The sequence below is a fragment of the Belonocnema kinseyi genome, chromosome 4 (genome assembly GCF_010883055.1).
Source record: "Belonocnema kinseyi isolate 2016_QV_RU_SX_M_011 chromosome 4, B_treatae_v1, whole genome shotgun sequence".
In the NCBI taxonomy this organism is placed as follows: domain Eukaryota; kingdom Metazoa; phylum Arthropoda; class Insecta; order Hymenoptera; family Cynipidae; genus Belonocnema; species Belonocnema kinseyi.
In genome coordinates, this window is record NC_046660.1 from 63,092,339 (window position 1) to 63,113,341 (window position 21,003).

The 21,003-nt window shown below is 25.6% G+C and overlaps 2 protein-coding genes across 3 annotated transcripts in view; one reads left to right on the top strand and one right to left on the bottom strand.

The window, feature by feature from the left end:
- LOC117171919 (nucleolar protein 6) overlaps positions 1-7,498 on the bottom strand; it is a 52,972-nt gene extending 45,474 nt beyond the window's left edge. Inside the window, exons 1-3 of the mRNA XM_033359576.1 lie at positions 7,400-7,498; positions 2,259-2,651; positions 1,693-2,167 (exon numbers count right to left, since the gene is read on the bottom strand). Coding sequence (XP_033215467.1) covers positions 1,693-2,167; positions 2,259-2,651 — 868 coding nt within the window. The 5' untranslated portion in view covers positions 7,400-7,498. The remainder of the gene's footprint in view (positions 1-1,692; positions 2,168-2,258; positions 2,652-7,399) is intronic.
- A 311-nt stretch (positions 7,499-7,809) lies between these two features.
- On the top strand, positions 7,810-20,782 carry LOC117171827 (conserved oligomeric Golgi complex subunit 3). 2 transcript variants are annotated; one of them, XM_033359456.1, is made up of 3 exons: positions 7,810-8,178; positions 11,796-13,326; positions 19,928-20,782. In XM_033359456.1, the coding sequence occupies exons 1-3, from the start codon at positions 7,922-7,924 to the stop codon at positions 20,612-20,614; spliced, it is 2,475 nt and encodes an 824-aa protein (XP_033215347.1). In that variant the 5' UTR covers positions 7,810-7,921; the 3' UTR covers positions 20,615-20,782. The 2 variants fall into 2 exon arrangements, with proteins under 2 accessions (XP_033215347.1, XP_033215348.1); XM_033359457.1 differs by having other exon boundaries at positions 8,080-8,178; positions 11,810-13,326.
- Positions 20,783-21,003: the final 221 nt, after the last annotated feature.

Consider the following 21,003-nt stretch of genomic DNA (forward strand, 5'->3'; position numbering starts at 1 on the left):
TCAATTTTCAAAATAATATTAAATTTTCAACAAAATAGTTCACTTTTCAACGAGAGATTAATTTTCAATAAAAAATGATGAATTCTCTTCGAAAAATATATAATTCATATTTTCACCGAAAAATATTTTAATTTAAATGAAAAAAAAGGTGAATTCAACCCAAAAATACGAATTTACAGTAAAAAATGTAAAACGTATTATTTCAAGAAAAAAAAACATGAATTCGCAACAAAATACAACCAAATTATTGAATTTTTAAGCCAAAAAGTTGAATTTTCAAATAAAAAATATCAATTTTCAACCAAGAATTGAAATGTCAAATTTAAAAATAAAATTTTTACAAAAAAAAAAAAATTTTCCATCAAAAAACCAATTCTCAAAGAAACATATTAAAGTTGATATTTCAACCTAAAATATTTTTAGTTTAAATAAAAAAAGACGAATTCAACCAAAAATAAGAATTTTTCACAAGCAATTTAATAGTTAATATTTGAAGTAAAAAAATTCGCATAATAAATAAAAAACAGAAGAATTCAACCAAGAAAGACGAAATTGCAACAAAATAGTTGACTCTTCAACAAACACGGATTTTTCAACGAAAATGTTGAATTTTCATCCAATAAGGGTAAAATGTCTACCGAAAAAGTCTAAATTTCAAACAAGAAAGATTTATCAGTTAAGAGAGAAGAAAAATCAAACCGAAGTGTTACATTTTTAACAAAAAAAGTTTATTTTCAACAAAAAAAGTCAAATTTTTAACTGAAAACGAACAATATTAAAAAAAAGAATTTTAAATACAATACTATGCTTTTTACCAAAAATGGAATATTTCATTTTAAGCTAAAAAAATTCCATCATAAAAGAAGAATTTTAAACCAATTACACGAATTTCGAACTATTAAATTATAGTTGAACGAAAATTTCCACAAAAGAAAATTTCAACAACAAAAAATGACTTTCTAAGTATAATTTTCAATCAAATAGTTGAATTTTCAACTAAAAAGGAAAAATTTATAACTAAATAGTTAAATTTTTAAAAACACAAATAATTCTTAAATAAAATATGAATTTTCAGCATAATAGTTACATTTTAAACCAACGAGATAATTTTTCAATAAGAAAAAGATTAATTTTTAACGAAAAATGTAATAATTGATTTTTTTTACTGAAAAATATTTTAATAATAATGAAAAAAACAGGTGAATCCAACAAAAAAAAAAGAATTTTCGACAAAAAATGTAATAGTTGATATTTCAGGCAAAAATCTGAATATTAAATAAAAATCAGTTAAATTGAACCTCAGCCAAAATTATTTTCTAACCCAACAGTTGAATTTCCATCCAAGATAAAATTTCTACCGAAAGAGTTGTATTTTCAATAAAGAAAGATTTTTCAGTCAAAAAAGACAAAAAAAAGCAACCAAATTATTGAATTTTTATTATAATTTGTATTTTTTAATATCATTTAAAAGAATTTTTCAATAAAAACATAGTAGGTTAATTAAACGAATAAAATTACTTTTCAACAAAATAGTTCAAATTTCAACAGAACAATTAAATTTCAAACTAGTTCTAGTAACTGAGTACGCATTTAAGCGGGAAAAAAATAGAAAAAGTGGAATATTTTGGAAAAGGGAGGAAAAATAGGTGTTCTTAAAAATATGAGAAATAGGGAAAATAAAAAATAAATTACCATCTTCGGCAAATTCTTTCCCAAAAAACCATCCAGGTCTGATGCTATTTTTCTCGGGTAAAAACCGGTTAAGTTTAAAACTGCTCTCTTCTGCTGCTATGTGAATATAAATAATGCACTTTTTCCCAAGTTTACCAGTTGGAACAAGTTTGAGAATAACTTTTTCATTATTTCCAAGAAACGATTTTTCCTGAGCTAACTCGTCGTCAATGTTTGAGACGATATGAGATAAATAAATTGCTCGTTTCCTGAGATACCTGTAATTCTGATAATCTCCTTTTTGAAACAATGTTGCCGGCATTTCGACTGCCAAATCGATAATAATTTTCGGACCAATAATCGCATCGAGAGCATAAGAACCGATAACGCTAATTTTCGATGGTTTCAAAAATTTAAATGTGCCTTTTGTGTCTTTCGGAAGTTTCGCGAGCGGAATATTTACACCAAGATTTTCTAATATTTCTTCATCGCAAAGCTGAAAAAAATGTATAATTTTATAAATATTTAAAAGAATTTTAAAATAATTAAATTTCTCAAGACTTTCATTAATACTGTTAAAATTGTACCTTGTATTCTTCGGTTTCTTGAATAGATTCAATTTGTTTCTTCAATTTGGGAAACCAAATCTGAAATGATTTTTTGTACTTTTCTTTGAGTTTGACTTCGCTAAGAATTTCTTCGATCTGAAGTCGAAACAAATTTGAATGAAATAAATTCTCAGTTTCTTTAAGTTGATTTATTTCCTCAGCCGTTGGGGCTTTGTACAAATCATTGTCTAATTTTTTCTTCTTTTTAGGAAGCGATTCGCCCTCATCGTCAGATATTTCTCTCTTTACATTGTTTATTGATTCCAGTTGGGAAAGATCCCAATCGTCATCCAAATCTGAACCATCGCTTCCGGTTTCCAAGTCATCCGCGTCCGATTCGGGCATTACAGGCTTTTTCGAACGTTTCTTCATCTGAATTTTAGAAAAGATGATTTTTATTTATTCAGGGTGTCTACCAAACCAGAAAATGTGATTTTTTAAATTAATGATCAATTAATTGTTGTCAAAAACTTGAATTTTTAAAAATTTGTATATCTATTAATAAAGATTACGAATTTTCAACACACTCAATTTTGTAAATAAAAATTTCAAATTAAAGTAATTTTATATCATGATAAAAGTTATTTCTAAATGTTTTGAAACATTATTTACAAAAGAGAACATTTTAATAAAAATGATTTTTTTAATAATTGGAAATAATTACACTATAATTTGTAAACTATTTTACTTTTTAAAAAGGTGAGGAAAATGAAATAAACGGTTGATATGGAAACATTTGCAATAATTTATGTTTTATTCAGTGTGGCCGCTGGACCGGGAAACCTGGAAAATAGAGAAATGACAGAGCATTTTATGAGACCGGGGAAAACCGGGAAATGACAGTGAATTATTTTTTTACCGGGAATTTTACCGAATTTTTAGAATAAAAATTTTGTGAAACTTTGATTTCAACCATTTTTAAATAATTTCCTAAATTGTGATTCTTATAAGTTATTATGTCATTTAGTTTAAAATGCTTAATTCGAAAATCTTTTATTTTAAAAATGTTCCATTTTAGATTTTTAATCTTAAAGCATATATTTCAATTTAAAGAATTTAAAAATGCAGTTTTAGAGATTTAAGAAAAATTAGAAGTTTTTAAAATCGAAGATTTTTTTATAAAAAACCAGGTGGCTGCCGGACAGCGAAACCAGGAATTTTATGAATTTTTAGAAGAAAAATATGCCAAAGTTCGATTTTAACTCTTTTTAAAATAAGTAAAGTGCAGTTTTGAAGATTTAAACAATTAAGAATTAAAAACATCTGAAATTAAAATTTTTTGATAAAAAACAGTTTTATTTTATCAACTGTGAATATAAATAAATCAATTATTTTTAAAATGGACCTGTACTCCAAGTATAGAAATCTAAACAATAATTGATTAGACCAAACAATTCTAGATCCGTTCAAAATTTGAGAATTTCCAGATTGTAATTGTTTCTATCCGAAAGTCTTAATAAGAAATGAAATTTCATTAATTTCATTTATTCCGATATTAATTTTAAATCAAAATTTTCATGACTTATCAATAATATATTTTCAATTCATAGTTTCAGGTATTCCTTTATATTATTTTTTTATATTAAATTTAATAAATAAATTTAATAATATATTATTTCTATTAATTTTTGCAGCTATTAAAAAATATAAACGTGCATTTTACTATTTTTAAATTCAAAATAAATCCAGAATAATATACTCATAATCAAAGGTTTTTATTAAATTTAAAATATTGTGCGCCTAAATTATTTTTTATCCCCTTTAATTTGAAATTTCTTAATGCAGAAAAAGAATAAGAACTAATATTTAGCAATATTTTACTGTTCATTTAAGACGAGTAAATTGAAACAAAATATTCAAAAGAAACGAATTTTAAACTGAATTGTTTGACATAGACAGCTTTGAATTATTAAAATTAGGATAAGCTTTGAATTGTTAAAATTACGAAAAGCTTTTAAACTTTCAAATTTGTATTGTTCTATTTAAAAAGTGTTTAATTTGTAGAAAAAATTTGAGTAATTTGAAGAAATATGTAGAAGTTTTGAAAAGATTTAAAATTAATTAAAAACTTGAAATTATTTCAAGTAATTTAAGCGAAGTGTGTTAACATTTTTTTCAGAACTTCTAAATATATTTTAAAATTACTCGAAATTTTTCTACAATTTTTGAAAATACTTCAAATCTTCCATAATTTTTCAAGTTGAAAAATCATTTGCAATTTTCCTAATAATCTTAAGAAAACTTTTATTCTTTTGAAGTCTTTCACAATTCTTAAAAAAATTCGAAATTTTTTGTTTGAATCTTCAAAAATCTACATTTTATTTTCAATTCGGCTCTAAGTATTTGAAATTATTTCAAGTTCTACATTTAAATCGAATCTTTTTAAAACTTCTAAATATCTCTTAAAATCAATTTAATATTTTTACAAATAATAAGTGTTCTGTTGTTATTTATAAATTCAAATTAAATTTGTATTAAATTTGCAGGATTTTCTACAAATTATAGAAAAAATTCAATTCTTTTTGAAATATATTTAAAAGTTCAGACAAAAAAGTTCAAAAATTATTTTGAATTTGGAAAAGTTTTAAACCACTTCTAGATTTTTCAAGATTTTGAAATAAAATTTTAAAGCTTTTGAAAGATGCATAGACTATTTTAAATAAAAATTATTTAACTGCTAATTACAGAAATGTTAGATTAAAAAAATTATTTTTCAATTTATAATGTGTCTAGCTTAAAATTACTTCAAATAATATAATTTTTTAAATGTGAAAAATGTTTGCGAACCGGGAAAAAATCGGGAATTGTTTTCTTCGATTAAAACGACCGTCCTGTTTATTTTAAATAATTAATTTCCAGTTCCACATAAAAAACAAAATTTTTGAAAAAGAATATGGAAGATTTTAAAATAAATTTTTTAAATTTTGCAGCTTTCTAAAAAAAATGTCACAGTAGAACCTCGGACACTGTCACCCATAGGCCATCGGGATTGGGCGGATCGGACACTGTAAGCTCACATGGACTTACCCAACTTACACATCAAGTATAGTTCCACATACTGCCTACTGACATGCATATAAAATGCAACCAAAACACATGCCCGCTAAACTCATTACTCGCCACCCCGCCCGCTGACATCATTTCGTCTATCCCCACCAACCAAAAATTTCAAAAAAGTATGTAAAAGATTTTACGGAAAAATTTGTCTCAAGAGATATTTGGAAGTTTTAAAACGATTCAGAAAGAATATGAAAATTGAAATTTAACAAATTTAAATTAGATTAAAATTCAAATTAAAATCCTATTTAACGTCCAATAAATAAAACTGATGCAAACTCCTGTAAAAGAAAAAAACAACAGCAAGAATCCAACGACCAACGACTTGATATTTTCTTAAAAAATTTTAAGAGAATATAAAAATATCTTTTTGAAAACATTTTTAATGATTTAAAATTTTTTAAATTGTCACAAAACATTGTGTGGCAATATTTTTTTAATAATTTGTAGCAAAAATAAGAATCATTTTAAAAACTGTTCGGATGTTTATGCAGATTTCTTGTAATATTGGGAAAAATTTGATTCATTCTAAAACATATCACAATGGTCTAGAAATTTTAAAAAGATTTAAGAATAATCAAAAAATGTTAACCAATTTAAAAAAGAATGGATTTTTAAGATTTTCAAATAAAATTGAGAAGCGTTTTAAGAATTTTTAAACATTTCAACAAAATACATTTCAAATTATTGTATTATATTATTATATAATATTAATTATTATAATTTTTCATTTCGTTGATATGAGAGATTAAGCATTGATTAATTATTGAAGAGTTATTACAAAAGACAATTATAAAAATTATTGATTTTAATATTAAGTAAACTTTACAACTATATTATAAGCACATGTAATTTTTATCAAAATTTCATACTAAAAGATTGAAAATAGTTATTTTGCAATTACTTTTTAACAGCTGACAATTGATTAATCGCTAATACCAGACACTACAATTATATCTAAAAATTATTTATCAATTGGAACATAAAAATAATTAATCAAATAGAGGTAGATGTGAAATTTAAAAATGATTAAAAATTTAAAAAAATTAATTTTAGGAGAATATTTTAAAACATTTCAAAATATTTCTAAAATTATCAAAAAATAATATAGAAGATTTTAAGGTAATTTTTTTTTTATTTTAAGCAAAATATGTGAGCAGATTGCAAAAAATGTAAAACAAAATGTAGATTTTTGAATTTAAAAAAATGAATTCTAAGCGAAATTGGTCAAAAATTTAAAAAAAAGGCAAATTACTACTTAAAATTTTTAAAACGAATTTTGAAGATTTTAAAGCAAAATTTGTCAATTTAGCACAAAATTTGACTAAGTTTAAGAGATGGATACAAGTTTGTAAAGTACTTAAGAATAATTTAAAACTGGTAAAGATTTTAAAAAATTGAAAACTAATTGCAGATTTTTGAAATGAAAAATTTAGTTGTAGTTTTTAATTTCTTTGGTATTATCGATTAATTAATAAAGAGTGATAACAAAAAACCATTATAAAATGATGTATTTAATTATTAATTAAGTTTAGAAGGTTTAAAGCTTCGAAAATATTTTAAAATAATTTGAAACTTGCAAAAATTTGTAAAAACGTAATTGAAGTTTTTGTACAAGAAATTTAGATATAGTTTTGCATTTCTTCTGCAAAATTACATGCAATAAACTTGAAATTGCTGAAAAATCTAGATTTTTCTAATATTTTAAGATTATAAAAATAAAAATTGAAAGATATTTAAATTAAGATAATAATATTTATTTCGTTTCAGCAAAAATCTTCAAAGATTTTGAGGTTATATTTCTAAACTATTTAAGCAAACATATGCAATAAAAATATGCAAAAAAATTCAAATTAAATCCTGAAGCAATAAATGATTACTTTGTATATAAATCATTGATAAAGTCATACATTAATCTCGATTTATAACAAAATTTAAACATTTAGAGGTTATGTTATCACAAACAAATTTGCCGATTCCGAAAACGAGGTTCTAAATCAAAATTTTACAATGAATATTTTTTTACACTTACAAAAAATAGTTTGAATTAACAACAAACATACCTTTAAATTAAAAAATGAGCATTATCTAAAGAAATAATACAAATTTGTTGCACTTTTCAATAACACGTGTGACCACACGAATATGCACTGATGCATTCTCACACATTCTCACGCATTCTCGATTCTTCTGCACATGCGCATTCACCTTCCAGCTAATTCGTTAAAAAAGTCATCACTTTTATAAATTCGTCGTATCCATCATTCCTTTTTTTTTTAATCCAGCTCAAAAAAGTCTATAGAATTATTTCAATAAACAAACTCAATTATTTTCTGGTATTATTACAAATGTAAGGAAAATATTATCTTGATTTGAATTATAGCGCGTAAATTGACCAATCACACCTCTCTACTTTATTTGTGAACAGCAAATTTGTCTTTTTCAGTAATGGCAACACTGTTTCGCCACGCAAGATGGATGTCATAACCTCAATCAATCTGTCAAGTAAAGTGTCATTTGTGCCGTTTCTGCCGAATTATTTTTCCCTTTGATATTTTAATTTTATTTCGCACAAATGAGCGAAAATGAGCGGCTCCAAGATTGTTACCGATAATCTAATTAAGTGGGACGATTCGTCAAATAACGCATTAGCACCACTGACGATAAATCAAAAAGAATGGTTACAAAGTTTAGAGGAACAAATATCTTCTTCAGAGACTGTTAATTTTGACAAATCGGTGGAGGAATCTTCTTCGGAAATAAAAAGTGATTTAATCGGAGCTGTAGAGAGAATCGAGACCTATCAAGAATTATTGCAATGCTATACAGGGTTGGAAGAAAGGTAAGCTTAAAGGACTAACAATTATGATAATTTTTGCCTTTAAATGGTTTAAATTCATTATTAAATCCCTCTGGAATTTTTTTGATCGTATTTCATACAATAGGTCACATTTTCGATTATTACTTGACAAGAAAAACTATTTTATTGTCCCCATTGCTCCTTAAAAAATACAAGGTTAATTTCTGTTCCGTCTACATTTTTTCCTATATTTAATTCACTGGAATTTTACAGATTTTGTGTAAAATTTTTTTGATTTGTGAAGGAATTTCACAAAAATCCTGAACTTTTTTAAGAAAACGCAGAGTGGCCGCTGGACCGGAAAACCGGGAATTTTTTGAGACCGGGAAATTTTACTTTACAAATTTTCCATTAAAAATTTTTATTTTTAAGCTTACATTTTGAATTTAAAGAAGTGTTTAATAATTTCCTAAAAGGCTTGAACAAATAAAAAATAAAAGCCTTCGATTTTGAAAATTTTGGATAAAAAACATTTTTATTTAATACATAAATACATTTTTTTAATTTATCTGTACTTTAAGTAATAAAAAGTGAACAAAAACAATTTGACAAAAAGATTTGATATCAGTTCAAAATTTAGGAATTTTCAGACTTTAACGTTAAAATTTAAACGGTCTCAATTTGAAAGTCTTAGTCATTAAACAAATGTGAACGTGTGACTGAAAATTTATAAACTATTTTTAACTTAAAAATAACTTCATAATAATATATTCTTAATTAAAGGATTTTATTAAATTAAAAATATTGTTTCAATCTAAAACATTTCATTTTTAACCCATTCAATTTGAAATTTGAAATTCAAAAACGATTAATTATTGAATATTTAGCAATATTTGATTTTTTATTTAAGATAAGTAAATTGAAACCAAATATTTAAAAGTAAATAATCTTTAACTGAATTGTTTGACATAGAAAGCCTGGAATCGTTAAAATTTCGAAGAGCCTTTAAACATTGAACGTTACAGTTTTAATTGTTGTATTTGAAAAATGCTTAGTTTGTGAGTGAAATTGTCTAATTTTCATGTATAATTTACAAATTAACATTTTTAGAAAAAATTATCATTTCAAGTTTTGCATCAAGATTGAATCTTTTCAAAACTTCTACATATCTCTTAAAATTAATAAAATTTCTCTTACAAATAATAAATGTTCAATTGTTATTTATACATCCTAATTGTAAAGAATTTGCAGGATTTTCTAAAGACTTTATGAAGAATTCAATTAATTTTGACAGATATTTAGAAGTTCTGAAAAATATTTTCAAAATAATTTTTAATTTAAAATAAATTTAAAACAGCTTCTAGATTCCTCAGGATTTTGAAATAAAATTTTGAAGCTTTCCAAGAATGTTTAAACTATTTAAAAATAATTGAATTTCTAATTTAAGCAGTGTTCAGTTAAAATTTTTTCAATTCTTCAATATTTAATGTTTCTAGCTTAAAATTCTTTAAAATTATATAATTTTGAATATTTTAAAGTTCATTGATTTTTTTATTGATTTTTGAATTTAGAGCATTGAAACTGATAACGTTGATTTATATTTTTATATATTGAAAAAATGTTGGCACCTTTAATTGTATACGCGTCAATTATTGAGCATTTTAATACAACATTTTTTAATTAAAAACTTAAAAATTTTAATTTTAAAAGTTCAAAATTTAACAATTTCACGTTGAGTGCTTTCATTTGCAGCTCAGTTTTTATTACCTAAAATAGACAATTTTTTAGCTTTACTATTCCATTTTGTTAATTTCATTGACCGTGATAAATGTTTGCGAACCGGTAAATGACCGGAAATTTATTTCGTTGATTAAAACTGCCACCCTGAAAACTTGGAATTTTAAAAGAAAAATGAAAAAATAGGGATAATTATCTAAGAATAAAGATGCATTTTTAACAAAATACATAAATTTCCAAGAAAATAGTTGAATTTTTAAAACGAGTTTTTAACTAAAATGAGGGATTTCAATTTAAAAAAATGAATGTTTAAATAAGAAGATTAATTTTCTATGATAAAAAACGAATTCTCAACAAAACAGTTCAATTTTAAACCAAGGGAATGAATTTTAACTAAAAAGATTTATTTTTCGCCAAGAAGATTAAAATTCTACCACGAAAGACGAGTTTTCAAATAAAAAAGTAAGATTCAACCGAAAATAGAATAGTTAGTTATATTTACAGTTAGTTAAATTTATAATTAAATTTTCAACCAAAGAAATGAATTTTCAACTAAAATGAGGATTCTCAAACCAAAAAAAACATCAATTTCCAACCAAATATGACCAATTTTCAGGAAAAAATAATTAAATTTCCAAGAATAAAATTTAAATTTTTCACCAAAAACATTAATGCTGTATTCTTTTTGGTTTAAATTTAATTATTTTTGTTTGAGGGTTTCTTAATTTGCTTAAAGATTCAACTTTATAGGTTGGAAATTCCACTATTTGGTTAAAAATTTAACTTCTTTGTTTAAAATTAATTTAAAAAATATATATTTATACATAAAAAAAGAATTTCCAATTTTCTTTTCGGGGCTACAATTGCAATGTTTTCTAAAATATTCAGATCGTCTTTATGGATCGAAAATTTAACTATTTGGTTAAAGATTCATCTTTTTTGTTTAAAAATCCAACTATATTGTTATAAATCGAATATATTTTGACTTTTAATTTGAGGAATACTGTCATATTCGTATTATTGTACACTGTTCGAGTTATTTTACATATTATACGTATGTGATTTTACCCTAAAAATGACTGATCTCTTATGTCCAAACATTAAGTGGAATTTCTCTTCAAATTTTGTAGAGTATTGGGAATGGTGAAACTGCGATACGCCACCTGGTGACAAAAAATCGAACTACAAAGAATAGGCACGATTTTAAATATGCATTTTAATTTGTTTAAATTATTTATTGGATAATAAAAATAAGTTTTTCGTAGACAAAGTGTTTTAGATGCAATTTGCATATTATACAGTGAAAACCCACACTTTTTAATAGAAATATTTTTCTACAGAAAAACCATTATTTTTTTTCTTTATTGTGATTTTCAAAATATTATAAACTTAAATGGACTTATTTTTAAACAAAAATGAACTCAAAGTAAATTTTTATTAGTTTATACATGAAATATCTACTATTTAAAAATCTGATCTAAAAATTAGGTTAGAATTCGTATTTAAATTCCTGTAGTCTATTATTCGTATTCTTGACATAATATAGGTTAAATTTTGTCGCCACATACATTAATTAAAGTTTATTTAAGCCTAAAATTCATTGAAACTCACATGAAATAATTTTATTTTTTTTAAACCTATTTCACAAAAATGTGTTTTTTCACTGTATAAGATGAAAATTCTATCTGAAACTATTTGTTTTTTATGAATATTTGTTTTTAGTATTCAATTATTGTTTCCTACTTCACAAAACAACCGTAAAACCTCTTTTATGCAAAAATTAAAATACATGTTTAAAATTGGACCTACTCTTTCTAGTTCCATTTTTCGGCATCATGTGGCGAAATGGTAGGCCACCATTCTCAATGCAAACAAATGAACTTGTAGTTTATCTTATTCTATCAAAATTTGTATCACTTTAGGTACGTTTTTGCAGAAGATGCAAAATTCATGATGTACCTCGACCAATTAACTCATCGTCGAGAGGAGTGTCAGAATCTCCATTCCCAGATAGGAAAATCTCTCGACGATTTTGCGACTCTTTCAAAGCAATACGGCATCGTCTCGGGCAAAACAATTTCCCTCTACGATGCAAGCGAGCAATTGATCGCCGATCAGGAAAAACTGAACACCCTGACAAGCAGCGTAGCCGAATATATCAAATACTTCAAGGAAGTAGATTTCATCATGGACAAACTGGAAGCCCCTTCTCTTTCCATAAACAGTGAAACCTTCTTCAATCTCGTGAGTAAAATCGATGCCAACCTGGATTTCATGCAGAACAATCCAACCTTCAAGGAAAGTGCGACATATTCCGTGAAATATCGTCACTGCCAATCCAAGGCGATAACACTCATGACAAACTATATTTTCAAATCCCTAACGAAAGCCACCGAGAGTATTCTAAATTCGAAAACCGGAGGCTTGGACGAAAACTCTGACGCGACTTTGGCCCTCTTCTACGGCAGATTCCAAACAACTCTTCCCAAAGTCAAACCAGTGCTCGATCGGATTGAGGCGATGTCCTATAAACGACAAGAGTTCGATTCTCTCTTGTCAGAGTGTCATCAGCACTATTTGAGTCAGCGGGGATTGGTTCTCGGACCAAGTGTTCAGAAGGCTCTGCAGTCCGTGAAGGAAAAATATAATGGCGATCATTGCAGCCTCGTGAGACACTCATGCGCCTTGCTTCTTCACGCCTCCATTGATGAGCACCGACTCTTTTACCAGTTCTTTTCCAAGTTCTCACCAAGTTTAACCGCCTATTTGGAAGGCCTCTGCACCTCGCTCTATGACACTCTGCGGCCCTTTATCATCCACATCAACCATTTGGAGACCCTGGCGGAAATATGCTGCATTCTGAGAATCGAAATGCTGGACGAGCATGTCCAGAATAATATGGAGCCTCTCCAGGGATTTGGCAATATCTGTCTGCAGCTTTTGCACGATGTGCAGGAGAGACTCGTCTTCCGGGCGCACTTGTACCTGCAGACGGATGTGATGGGTTATCGACCCTCGCCTGGGGATTTGTCCTATCCGGAGAAATTGAAAATGATGGAGGAGATTGCTCAGTCGATTCGCGATGAAACGAGGCAGATTAAACTGAAGAGGATATCGGTCTCGTCGATGGAGAGCAATGCCTCGGAGCCGATTTCGAGAAACCATTTGACGATGGATCCTTTGTGTCAGAGAGCGAATATGGGCAATTCGCCGGCTGATCTTCATGGCATGTGGTATCCGACTGTCAGGAGGACTCTGGTTTGCTTGTCGAGGTTGTATCGGTGCGTTGACAGGCCGGTTTTTCAGTCATTGAGCCAGGAAGCTATTACACTTTGTGTTCAGAGTATTGAGGAAGCGAAGCAGCTGATTCAAGCGAGGGCGACTCAGCTGGATGCTGAGCTTTTTCAAATCAAGCATCTCCTGATTTTGAGAGAGCAGATTGCACCTTTTCAGGTGAGAGATCTATTTTTATTCTAGTTTTGAAAATACAAAAAAGAAAACTTCAAAATATGTTAATCTTTTGAAATGTTTTGATATCTTTTAAATATTAAAAATCTTGATGAGATCTTTGCAATATTTCTTGGATGTATTTTTATTTAAATGGTTGATTTCTCAATAACAGAAAATTAATTTTTAACAGAATAATTTAAATGTGAACCAAACATGGTAAGATTACATTTACAGTTTCAACAATCAAGCTAATGTGAAGAATTCCTGAAAATAAAATCAAGAATCTAACGACTAAATTTGGAACAGACGCTATAAAATGTTCCCATTGCAATCTGAAAAAAAGGAGGAAAGAAAAATGAGAAGGCAACCAAACAAATTCCCTTCCTTCTCTTTTTTTATTTCTTATATCATAAAAATAAAATGAAAACAAATATAAATTAGAAAATTAATTTTCTACTAGAAAGTAGAGTTCTGAGCCGGTTATATTACTTTGAGAACGGTAACGAGAATGAGAATATTACTGAGAATATTGGAAATGGTTATCTACAAATTCGCCACCTGGTGCCGAAAACTGGAACTAGAAATAGTAGGTACAATTTTAAAGATGTGCATTAATTTTTGCATAAAAGTGTTTTTGCAATATTTTTTTGAAGTATAAAACAATGATTGAATACGAATAATAGACGATTATAGGGTTTAAAAGTTTTTTAATTGAATAATTTCTTATTCAAATGAATGCGTGTAAAATTATATTTTTTTATAAACTGAACACTTCTTAAATTAAAAGTTAAATTATTTATATTTCAAATGCTTAAAAAATTCTTAAAATGCTTCCAAATTTTATTTGACAATCTTGAAACATCTGAATGTTGTTTACATTTTTTTTCTACATTTTTTATTATTTTTAAAATTATTTCAGAACCTCTAAACCTCCTTTAAAATAAATCCAATTTTTTATCGGTTTTTTTTTAAATTCTGCCAAATTAAATAAATTTCCTTGAAATCTTCCTTATTCATTTTTGATAATTTCGTAAATGTTTCTAATTTTTTTATATATATACTTAAAATTATCATTTTAAAGATGCAAAATCATTTTTAATTTTCCTAAGAAAAGCTTTTTATTCGCCTGAAGTGTTTCTAAATTTTTAAATAGCTTTTACGTTTTTTGTGCGAAATCTGCCAAAATGTATATTTTGTTTTAAATTAGGCCGTGGGCTATTTACATTGAAATTTAGTTACTAATAGCCGGATTTCGTCGGAAGACGTAAATACTTTGTTTAAATTATTTTTAATAATTTCAAATTTTTAATTGAATTTGAATTTTTTCAAAACTTCTAAATATTTCTTTAAATTCCTTGAATTTTTTTAAAACAATAATATGTGTTTACTTGTTATTTGTACATCGAATTTCAACAATTTTACTTACAAATTCAATTTTTTTTAACAGAACAATTAAAATTTAGCGTTCAAAATTTAGTTTTTAATATTTAACTATAATTACTGATTGTAAATAAACAGTCAGATATGTCTAAATATTAATTAAACCTTATTTATCTTAATTAAAGAATTTCAAAATTGAATGGTTTAAAAATGTAATATTTCATACTAAAATAATAAGTGAAATTTAATAAAAGCTTTTAATTATGAATATATTATTTCCAAGTTATTTTAAAATTGAAAATAGTTTACATAATTTTCAACGTTAGAAACTGGAAATTCTAAAATTGTGAACTGATTTCGAATCGTCTTGTAAAATTAATTATTATTCACTTCTTAAATCTTAAAGAACAGTTCAATTTTAAAAATCACTATTAATTTATATTGGCAGTTAATCAACTAAAAATATTGTTTATCTCAAATCTTCGATTTCAAACGCTTCTAGTTTTTAATGGCTCAAATTTTTAAACCTGCATTTTAAAATTCTTTAAAATAAAAAGTACACTCAACAATTAAAATATAAAATTAAAAATTGGTTAAAGTGGAAGATTTTGGAAATATGTATTCTAAAGTAAATTACATATATAATTGAAAAAGATCACAATTTAACTAATTATTTAAAAAACGAGAGGATCACAGACAGATTTTTGTCCATAAATTTATAAAATTCCCGGTCAAAAAATAAATCCACTGTCATTTCCCGGTGTCATAAAATTCCCGATTGGAATTTAAATAAGAATTCTATCCTAACTTTTAGATCAGCTTTTAAATAGTAAATACTCCATGTATAAATTGATGAGAATTTACTTTGAGTTCATTTTTGCTTCAAAATACGTCTATTTAAGTTTATAATATTTTGAAAATCATAATAAACGGAACAATGATTTTTTTTAAGAAAAATATTTCTGTACAAAAATATTTTTTTCACCTTATTAAATAAATTAAAATGGATCTTTAAAATCGTACCTATTTGTTCTAGTACGGATTTTTGTCACCAGGCGGCGAATCGCAGTTTAACCACTCGCAATATGTTACAAAAATTCAATATTTAATGTTACTGAGTTTTTGGAGTCTTTTTTGGTTGAAAACTCAACTTTTTTTGTAATAAAAAATTCTTCTGATTTATAATAAATTTCATATTTTTGATAAAAATGCAACTATTTGCCAAGGATGAATTAAAAACAAATTAGATTAATTTCCAAACAAAAAGATAAATTTTCAACGAAATAGATGAATTTTGAACTAAAAAATAAAAATCTCAACAAAAAACGGAAATTACATTTTGAAATAAAATTTTTTTTATCTCAACTGAAGAATTTTTAACATAAATGATGAATCTTCAACTGGAATAGTAGTTGAATTTTATGCAAAAAAAGATGAGTTTAGAATTCATTTTTTAACAGAAAATGTAACTTCCATTTTTTTAAGATTGATATTTTTTGTTACAAATTCACGTTTTTTGTTGTATAAAATAATTTTTTAGTTTGAAATTTCCTTTTTTTTTGCGTAAAAATGAATCAGTTCCATGAAAAATTAATTTTTTGTTGAACAGTCATATTTTTTGTTTGAAAATTGAATTTTTGTAAAGAAAATTTGTCTTCTGGTTTGAAGGTTCCATAATTTAGATAAAAGTTAATTTATTTTTTGAGTGAAAATTCTTCATTTGTTGGAAATTCGTCTTTTTGGTTTTAAAATTCTTTTCTTTTATTGTATAAATTTCATTCTTCTTTTGACTAAAATATAAACTATGACACTTTTTCGATGGCAATTTGTCTTTTTAGGTGAATATTCAACTTTTATGTTAAAAATTCAATTATTTTGTTGAAAATTCCAGTATTTTGTTAAAAAAATTAAGTAAACAAATGGATTTTCAACCAAAAAGATAAACTTTCAAGCAAATAATTTTCTAATAAAAAGACAAGTTTTAGACAAAATACAGGAATTTTGAACTAAATAGTTGACGTTTCAACTTAAAAGGTCAATTTTAAACAACGAAAAAAGAATTTTCGACAAAATGGTTACATTTTCAAGTATAGAAATAAATTTTCAACTAAAAAAGTTAATTTTCAACCAGAAATGAAAAAGTTAAATTTTTGATAAAAACTGAATTTTTAACTCAATAGTTTAATTTTTAACGAATGAAATGAGCCTCCAAATAAGAATAATATTTCACCAAAAAGAAAATTTTTTATTAAAATACATAAATATTCAGCAAGAAAAGATAAATTTGTAGCTGAAAATTTTTAATAAAAAATGAATTTCCAACAGAATACTTGAACCCTTCAAGACAGATTAATTTTAAATCTATACAGATTTTTCAATCGAGAAGGAATTTTCAACCCGAAAATAACAATTTTTAACAAGAAAGTTCATTTTTAACAAAATAATTTCATTTGTAACCCAAGAGATAAATTTTCAAATAAAATTATAAATCTTAAAAAAAAAAACGTTTTCAACAAATTAGATGAACTTCAATCATAGTAGTTAAATTTTCAATAAAAAAAAGACAAAGTTCCAACAAAATAGTTGCATTTTGAATTCGAAAGTAAGAATGTTGAATAAAAAGGTTAACTTCAGCTAAAGAAAAGATTTAATTTATAACCGAAAAAATAATGAATTTGCAACAAAAAAAAAACAGTTAAATTCGTAACAAAAAAGGAGTTGAATTATCCAACTAAAGACAAATTAAAAAAAAAGTTGAATTTTATAACGATAAAAGATATTTCTATTCAGGAAAAACAAACATTTAAAACATATTATGGAATTTTCAAGTTGAAAAGATTAATTGTTTATAAAGAAGTTGAATTTTCAACACAAAAATGAGAATTTTTACGAAAAAAGTTCATTTTCAACAAAAAATATAAAACTTACATTTTCAGTTAAAAATAATTAATTTAAAAAAAAACAACTAATTCTCCACAAAGCAGTTAAATTTTCACACAGAGATGAATTTTCAACTAAAATGATGAATCTTAAAACAGAAAAATTAATTTTTAATAAAATGGTTAAGCCTTGAAATAAAAATGGTAAAGTTACATTTTCAGTAGAACAAGATTAATTTTCAATCCGAAACATAATGCATTTTCAAACAAGAAAGATTTTTTATTTAAAAAAAAAAACATTTCAAACAAGTTATGGAATTTTAAAGTTAAAAAGATTAATTGTTTATAAAACAGTTGAATTTTCAACACGAAAATAAGAATTAGTAACAAAAAAGTTCATTTCCAACAAAAAATGGAAGTTACATTTTCAGTTTGAAAAAAATTATTTTTGAACTAACAAAAAAACTAGTTTTTCACATCAGAGGTAAATTTTTAACCAGAGATGATTTTTCAACTAACACTATGAATCTTCAAACAAGCAAAAATTATTTTTTAACAAAATAATTAAACCAAAAATGGTAAAGTGGCATTTTCAGTTTAAAAAAATTAATTTTCAACCAAAAAAAAATAACAATTTTTCAACAAAGCAAATAAATATTTAACCAAATAGATGAATTCTTAAATAAAATAGTTGACTTTTATTATTATTATATAATTTTTTAATATTAATTTCATATTCTAGTCTATTCAATTTTTGTGATAATATTGTGAAATCTTTTTCAAATCCTTAAATTTTTTTGAATCTTTTGAAATCTTTGTGGGTACTTTGAAATCTTCCTTTCCTGGAAATGACGGGGAATTTAATTAACAAAATGAGAATTTATTTCTGATCGAAAAAAATTCAAATTTTCATTATTTCAATCATTTTGTTAAGTTTAGAAAAGTGATTTTTACTTTATATAGAGTCGAAGATTTTTCAGATTATCCCAGTTTACTCTTATTAAGTCATGATTTATTGTTGAATGCTTATTAGTATTCATTCTAATAAAGACCTTCGGCAATTTTTTTCTCAGTGCGATTTTTTTACTGACTTAAGTTTGATAATCGAATTAATAATATTTGAAACTATTCAAGTGAAAAATTGAACTTTTTGCTGAAAATCAGTTTTTTCTTGTTGTTAAGAATTAGGTCTTTTACAGAAAATTAAACCATTCTATTTTTGTTTAAAAGCTTATCTTTTTTGAATGAAAATTCAACAGTGTGGATGAAAATTTGTCTTTTTTAATTAAAAATTCAACTGTTTCATTGAAAATCCACATATTTGGTTAAAAGTCGATTTTTTCCTGGAAAATTATCTTTTTCTTTGCAAGTTGGCCTTCTTGTTTAAAAATTCTTCTTTTCGGTTAAAAATTCAATTATTCCAGTTAAATATTGATCATTTTAGTTTAAAATTCATCTTTTAGGTTGGAAATAAAATTAATTGGTTGAAAGTTAAACTCTTTTTAAATATTAATAATATTTTAAATATTATTTATTTAACAGTTAAATATTTATCATTTTAGTTGATTTTTTTTTGTTTAAAATAAAACTACTGGGCTGAAAGTTAAGCTCTTTTGCTGCAAATTCATTTTTTTGTTTTGTTTAAAATTCATCTATTTTAGTTGAAGATTCATTATGATAGTTGAAAATTCATAACTTTGGTTGAAAATTTGTTTTGTTCTTGGTGTAAAATTATTTTTTTTACAGAAAATTAAATGATACTATTTTTGGTTCAAAATTCAAATATATGATTGAAATCTGATATTTATTAGTTGAAAATCCAGTTATTTAGATGAGAATTCATGTATTTTGTGCAAAGATCGTATTTTTCTAATAGAAAATTCATCTTTCTGTTTAAAAATCAAACTATTCCATTTGAAGATGAATTCTTTTAGTTGAAAATTTATAACTTTGTTTGAAAATGTAAATAATAGTTTGAAAGTTGTTTTACGTGGAAATCATTTATATTTAACTTAAAATTGAGCCGATTCGAATTGAATATTTCATAGTTTTAGTTAAAAATTCATCTGTTTGGTTGTAAATTATTTTTTAAATTTGAAATTTAGTTATTTAAGTTTTGTTCAACAATTCATATTTTTGAGTAAAATTTAGTTCTTTGTTCTTTTGAAAATTCAATTATTTTAGTTGAAAACTCATCTTTTTGTTTAAAAATGAACTATTCCATTTGAAGGTTCATAATTTTAGTTGAAAATTCATCATTTTGTTTGAAAATTGAACTATTTTCTTGAAAATCCGTGATTTTGTTGTTGAAAATTAATTTAAATTAAATTAATAAATTTGTTCAGGTGGACTTCACGGTGAAAGAGTACAGCTTGGACTTTTCAAAAGTAAAAACAGCAGCATTCCATTTGCTGGAGAAGCGCTCTCGGCTGTTTACACTCTCAAACAACGCACTTTTGGAATTTCTCCTCGAAGGTGCTCCCCAGATGAAGGAACATTTGATTGATTCTCGAAAACACGTCGATGCCAAGCTGAAATCCACTTGTCAGAGACTGATCCAGTATTCCACGAACTTGCTGATAGAACCAGTTCTGAAATTATTAGAAAAGGCAAAATCTTGCGTCCAGCAGGAAAATGCGAGTCCCAATCAAAATCAGGAATTGGGTCCTGCTCAAGATGTTTCGGCTGCAGTTAGCGAAGCTTTGCGTTCGATAAAATTTAAGCTTCCGGGTCTCCAACAGTCGATGCAACTCTATCTAGCGAATAGAGAAACCGAATGCATTTTATTTAGACCTATTAAAAATAATATCGTCGCTGCTTTCACCCAATTGTTGCAGATTTTAAACACTTGCTACGATTACGAAAATCTATTGCTGATCGCTTGTCCTCTTCCGGAACAGGTTTCAGTGATGTTGAGTTCATCAAGTCTTTCCCAAGGAAAAATGTTGGATGAGGTGCAGAAAACACAGGCGCCGGAAACCCCAAAGTCCGAAGATCCTGCTGACATTTCTACGGACAAAACGCAAACGTGAGAGCTTACCAGAAAATTTTTGTAAATAGTGTTCTTAAATTGCGTATGATAGGAATATTTTTTAATTTTTACTGTAAATCAATCCAGTGTAAATATGAGTTTAGTGTACAGTTTGAGGTGTAGGTGATAATTTATACAGAAGAGAAAATATAAGAGAATCTAGAAAAAATACGAGATTTATTGACCTAGATGAAATAAGTACACTTTTACAGGCTTTTAAAATGCAGCGTGGTAAATTTACATAAAATAATTCTTTGTACATAAAGTGAATATAAAATTAATAAATAATGGACGAGTAATGCCAGGGTATCTACACAAAATACATGAATTTTCAGTTAAATAGTTGAATTTAGGACTAAAAAATACAGTTTTCTAAATTTTCCTAATTGA